Source organism: Dipteris shenzhenensis, chromosome 6 (genome assembly GCF_047967505.1).
Source record: "Dipteris shenzhenensis isolate YYH24624 ecotype China chromosome 6, Dip_SZ_1.0, whole genome shotgun sequence".
NCBI lineage: Eukaryota > Viridiplantae > Streptophyta > Polypodiopsida > Gleicheniales > Dipteridaceae > Dipteris > Dipteris shenzhenensis.
Genome location: NC_141601.1, coordinates 11,673,463 through 11,679,946, shown reverse-complemented (window position 1 = coordinate 11,679,946; position 6,484 = coordinate 11,673,463). Strand labels below are relative to the sequence as shown.

The following is a 6,484-nucleotide window of genomic DNA, read 5'->3' as shown; positions in this document are numbered from 1 at the left end:
ATTTTCAAGATTTATAGCCCTAAAAGACGACACGTCATCATACTTTGCGACTTACCGAAAGTAATCCCCGTTTGACGACGAATTAATGTCGCACCCATTCCGTCCCTTACCTCTCAATGGTACATAGGCAGGCAAAGATTATAATCACGGACACAGAGCAGAAGCTGTGGGACTTGATCCTTCGCAAAGGCATGGCCCTTCCACCAAAATGGACTGAAGGAGGTAATAGCTGCAGAATGGCCAACGAGCTGGAGGATTAATCAATGGGTCCTAGATGGAGGCCCCGTGTTAAACTTACTTTCAAGACTATACAAACTGCAGAAATTTCAATGCTAACCAGACTTAGTTCCCAATAAGGCCCAATCAGCATGGAGAACCAAATGCTTGAGGATATGGAATCATGGCAATATTAAAGTTCAAGTTTACATTGAGGAGGGTAATGCACAACTGGCCATTACCCAACTGGCTACATCTATGTGATAGGATTGCCAACTGGAAGGAGGTTGATACAAAGTGCCCTATGTGCAGGTAGCAGAAGAGCAATGCCTGCAGTTATTTTGGAAGTTGCCAGGTAGCTCAGAGAGTTTCAGTGATACTGGCAAGCCCTAAGGAATACAAAAATACTGGGGAAGTTCCAAGGGAAGTAGGATGTGTCTCCTAGGTTACATGAACAGTTTTACTGCATATATGAAATAGATTTGGCCGATAATCAGAGGAGCTGTAACCCACAATAAAGTTGCCTTCTCAACAAATCAGTAAGAGGGTTTTGAAGTTGAGCAGATGATAGGTCTGGTTTGCAGTCCTCTGAGAGACTTGTAAGGGTCAGAATTGGGTCAGTTTGGCTCGATCGAGGGGAATCTTCCCACGAGGTATTTAGGAAAGTAGATAGAAGTACTTGCAAAGAGAGACACTGAGCTCTGCTCAAGTTCTGTTTTATAATCTGGGCTGTTTGTCCTCTTTTTGGTAGTAAAATCTACAAAGTAACACCTTCCGTCAACACCCCCAAAAGAAAACACCACCAGGATTTCTTTTCATCTGTTCCTGCAAATGTCCAAAAATATCAAAGCAGATATTTTTAAACGCAGTGGTAGAAGCTCAAAACCCATTGGTCTGTATGGAAAGGGCCTTTTCAGATGTTCTTGTGTGGCCATGACTAATCTCAGCAGTGTATAACCTCAAGGGCATATCACATTACCTTTCCAGAAAAGAAAGTTTGGATTATGATGCTCTTTCCAAACAATTGATTGGTAGACTGGAGGTGCATTTTTGCATTGCTTTGTACCAAGAAATCCAATCATTCAGCTTCTCTCCCCTTCCTCATCCAACCTGGAAGTCACTATGGGGAGCTTGTGCTTCACAAATTCATCGAGCATCGCAGAAAACTTAGTTACAGGGAGAGAACTGATCCTTGTCAGACTTAACTTCATGTATCTTAGCACCTGAGATATTTGTGCAAAAGATGGGCGACGACGTGCATCAGAATCCCAGCACCTCTTGATGCAGTCTGCAAGAACAGGGGGACAGCTTGATGGCAACTCTGGCCTCACATTCTCCATGACTCGCTTGTATACTTCCTTCGGACGCACATTTGCAAAGCACTTTGGAGCTTCACCAGTGAGAATCTCATAACAAAGTATGGCAAAACTGTAGACATCAGCCTTTACAGTGTATTTCTGAGAGACAACAATGATATCATCAGAATCACCAGGACCTGCATGACCAAGAACCTCCGGTGCCCTGTAGTAACTGGTACCCGCCTTCTCTGTTGAGAAGAAGGGTGTATCAGGTTTGAACTTTGCCATGCCAAAATCTGCCAATTTTATTTCAATATAGCCTCTCTCGTCCAATGACCTTACACTACTTGGATTCACCAGGACGTTGGAGGGCTTCAAATCTCTATGAATCACCTTCATTTTGTGTAGATACTCCATGCCTCTCGAAACTTGAAACATGATATCTACTATCACATTTAGAGTCAGTCTAGGCTTCCGCCCAGCTGCTCTGGCTTGCATGTCGGAATCGAGATCACCACTCATTAGCTTTGTCACTAATGAGCACGTGCCAGCCCTTTCATTCACTGACCATCCTATCAACTGAAGTGTATATGGACTGCTCAAACCTGCAAGCATGGCTACCTCTCTTATGAAACTGGGATGCCTTGTTGGAAACTCTTTTACTGCGACTCTCTGGCCCAACCAAGTCCGCTCAAAGACAGCACCGAAACTGCCAGTCCCAATAAAACGGCTGCTGATCTCACAGATATCTTCTGGATCAATCTGACAACTGTCAGGAAGGGCCTCCTGTGCCTCGACTCGTAAATGAACATTCGCCCCACACCTTCGGGCAAGGAAACTCGCAATTCGGTAAGCGTTGCGCTTTTGAGGGCTTAGGAACTTTTTCCCGAAGAAGCTCATCTGAGCATATTTCTTCTTCATCGAGTTTAGCAGGTTAACCATAACGTCTTTATCCACACGAACATGTTCCAAAAGATCCTCACTGCTTAAGATTTGGTCACATTCCGCTATCCTTTTTCGTAACACTTCTTCAAATGGCATTCCTCTGAAATGATGAAGAACTGCACCTAAAAGAGCAATACACCACATGAAATTGTGAAGGTGAATCACATACGCCTCTCCTGTGTTGAGACTGGATGCCAAATGCTGCAACCAGGCACCTTCCGAACAAGCCAGGAAATAGGCCTCAATCTGGTGCATGACACGTTGGAGGTTCTTCACCAGTTCATCGCATTCAATAGGCATGTGAAAACTACGCAGTTCTTCTAACCTGGTGCAGCAGGTGCTGGCTAGATGATGGCATTGCTTTGAATTCAAAATAATAGGCTGCCCTCGGATGCTTCCTTTTTTAGCAACTTTCGTGAGCAGAGAAAGCCAGTTGTCCCAATTTCTACCCGATTCCTCCCCGTTGAACGATCCCATCGTCGCAGCCATCTAATGCTTCTTCCAATTGAAGGATCGTGGGGCGAATTGCGAATGGTTTTGTCCGTTTTAGACCTGTTGACGATGGATATCCGACAACAGCAAATAGACAATTCCTTTTCGCATGAAGCTGCGATTCTGATGGTAAATGTTCTGAGGATAGACTGGGGCATTGGTGAAAGAACGATCTCCAAAAAGAAAAAGGGCGAGAATGGTAAAAAACCTGTCTGCGGAAGAGGATGAGATGAATCGCTGCTAGCACACAAGCAACCTGCAACACGCGGAGCTACTCATCATCTTCATTCCGGTACATTACAGACATAAACAAGTTGGGTGGAAGAAAGAACTTTCAGAAAATACCTTTGTGTGTGTGGGGCAAAGCAAGAAAACAAGGTGAATGATAACAAGAGTGCATGTATGCACAAAAGCATTCGCTTTGGATTATGAGCTCTGTCCAAAAGAAATTTAAGGACAATTTCTGTAGTTTTTTTTTTTTTCTGTAACGAAAGTATGTATTAAAGGTAAAGTGGACTGTAGAAGAAGAAAAGGCAGCCTCAGAAAGAGAGGCAAACACCTCTAGTTCAAGCTTCTACCTATCACTCTAAAGCTTTCATTATCTTCACCCAAAAAAATGTATTACCATTGTTGGGAGCTGACAATTTATGTAGTTGAAACATGCAACATTACTTCAAAGTGGATAGCCTCTACTTAACCTTGAGAGACCCGCTTATTGTCGCTTATTGTCACTTATAACTCTCTATATTACAAAGTTCCTTTTTTTGTCATGGAGCACATGACTACAATCTTAAACCAAAACTTGGATCCTACCGTTTAATGAAAATATCATGAAAAGAGAAAAAAAGAATGGAAAAAAAATGTAAACATGAGACAACGACACAAGGTCCATCAAGACCCGATCCTCCCTGCAAATGTCAAGGGTAGTGTTTTATTATTGCCTTGGTGATGTGCAAAGATTTGCCCAACGAATACATGAATAAGACTACACTCATAAGAGCTCATATGGTTGCAACCTGAATAATATTGTGTCATGGACTACAACCATATGAAATATTATCCTTCGATCTTGCATCCCATGTGGCATCTCTACTGTTGATTTCAAAACTTATTTGAAATGTTGTAAGAATTCAAGCTGAAGCAACATTGATAATATCAGAGTCTAATAGTATCGACTTAGTACTTTATTGTATCGAATAAACAATCACTAGGGCTGTGTTGATAACGTAGGACGGCGTCAATTGAGTGTTGATTTTCAATACTAGGTGTAAGATCTAGGCTTGTAGTTGCTACGAGAATTACAACTTCATTATCAGATTGAGTTGTCATTTCAACATTTGGCTCAAAGCGGTAAGGTGTGTAGAATTGCCATCATACAAGATCTGTAATGGGGTCGATACGTTTTCATTGCTACACTACATACATATGTTTCCTATTGCAAATGACCACACTTGAATTGGTCTTTGAAGGAACTTTGAAAGCCATGCAATGACAAATCTATCTCCCCAAAGACCACCGCGTGATATTGGAACACTCATTCGTATAAGGTATTCATCATGACCTTTAAACAACTACGAACTATAACAATCCAAAATTTTGTTTTGAATCTACACAACAATGATCAGCACACAATAAACTGTTTCAACACATATTTGGATTTGAGCTTCATACATGAACAACATGGAGTTCAAACGCATCCCTTTTTCAACAGGTACGCGACTGCATCAAATAAACGATCGCTTAGTATGTAACCATAATGCATGACACGGCTTAAGTTTTGTTTACGCAAGATGTTATCAATTGATTTGTTTGGGTCCATTGTTGTTGTTTTGAATGCCAGGCTCGCCTTCTTTTTTTCTTAAAAGAGAAAAAATCTATCAACAGGGCTACCTTTGCAATTTTAAATGAATCAGTTTGATGTCCTTCTAGAAGCCATGCATAGCTTAGTAAGAGGAGATGCAGCTTGTTGAAAGAAAGCATGTCTTCTTTATGGAGGCAAATGAGCAAAATGTGCACCTGGGCAAAGTGAGAGACTCTCTCATGATCGATGCCAAGGAAATGAAACGTGGTAGCCCTACGAAAACATTTTCCCTACTATGCTTGGATTTGACAATGCTCCTAGCATTTTCATTGGCATGGCCCAATGCAAGAACGGGCTCTAAACACCCTCAGGTATCTTGGCGAGAGCACACTCCAATGGACTTTGCATTCATATGGGGCATCACACTGCATTGAGCTTGGAAAGCCATCGTTTCAATTTGGTTAAATTTCTTGCATTGGTGCCTTCTTACTTGTAAACTATCTACGAATGACCAAGTGTCCAAATGGAAGGCCATCTTGGCCCAATGCCATTGAGTCTCATTTTCACTTGTTTTGGGGATGCACGGCTGTCAAAGCCATCTGGAGCTGGATGAGAAAAAGCTAGTTATGTTTCTCTCTCACGTGGAAGCAGACTCTACTTGGTGATATGGGTGAGAAAACCGAGCCTCAAATTCGTATCTGGAACATGATATGAGTTATGGTAGTCGAGCAAGTGTCATATTAAAGGAATAATCTAGTTTTCTAGCATTCTAAGTTTCTAGTAGATTTTTTCAAATTAGTGCAAGCTAGAATTCTGAGTGTGTTTGAGTTCTATTGCACCACTAAGGAATTGAGAATAGCCACAGTCATGCTGAAAGCTGGCCTTCATTAGAAGCCAATTATACCTTTTTCCTTTTCTTGATGTCTTTATTTAATATAATCTTTCTTCTACATGGAAAAAAAGAAAGAAAGAAAGTGTGTGTTTAAACAAAACGAACCCTTAACAACACCACACCTAAAGCTCAAAATAAAATGGAAGATAATTTTATGTAAAAAGCATTCTCCATACTAAGTTTACAAAGATTGAGCACAAGTTTGGTAAAAGAAAATGTTGAATCTGTCAGCTAGCTCAGGGTTGGAGGTTAGGGTCTACTTACCTATTACCATCCAAACCAACCAGTTGGTTGTTAGAAAACTGAAGTTGAATTTGGGTAGAGAAGTAATGTCAGTATTCCATGGCTTGTTATCACTTTACCTAAGTATTTGAACTATCATTTAGGATTCTAAAAGATAAATCAATGAACTCATAATCAAAGAAAATTTAAAAAGAATTAAGAAAGGAAAGCAAAGGGTTTTTCTAAAGGCCAAGAAGGAGAAGGAGAAGAGCTTTTTACGTCGTAGGAGCAATCCCAAGGAGCCAGTCTGACTCATCCGAGAGAGAGGGAGAATTAGGTGAAAGATGATAAACAAGTTAGAATAATTAAATAAACACCATATTGGAAAATTGGGGAATCTCCCAGGTCCCATTTTACAATTCCCAAATTCCCCAATTTAGCTTGTTCTCATATAGAAGATACAAAACATAAACTAAAGTAGTAAATCAATCAATAGATTTTCACAATGTACTTAGAAATTGTGCACATCTTTTAGTTTTAATGGAGAAAAGTAGTGGATTTACATTTGCATGAAAGCTAAAACTACACCGCATGGCCAAATAAAATCACGCACGTACT

General features: G+C 40.8%; 1 protein-coding gene across 1 annotated transcript; it reads right to left on the bottom strand.

Annotated features, from left to right (window-relative positions):
• Positions 1-498: 498 nt before the first annotated feature.
• Positions 499-3,373, bottom strand: LOC147900791 (light-sensor Protein kinase-like). The gene is made up of 2 exons (XM_087376105.1): positions 3,297-3,373; positions 499-3,207 (listed from the first exon to the last, which is right to left on the bottom strand). The coding sequence occupies exon 2, from the start codon at positions 2,946-2,948 to the stop codon at positions 1,299-1,301; it is 1,650 nt and encodes a 549-aa protein (XP_087232231.1). The 5' UTR covers positions 2,949-3,207; positions 3,297-3,373; the 3' UTR covers positions 499-1,298.
• Between the last annotated feature and the right edge of the window lie 3,111 nt (positions 3,374-6,484).

What these genes read in the sequence shown, in the direction of transcription:
- LOC147900791 (XM_087376105.1), bottom strand. Translation starts at nt 2,948, where the DNA reads ATGGCTGCGACGATGGGATCGTTCAACGGGGAGGAATCGGGTAGAAAT.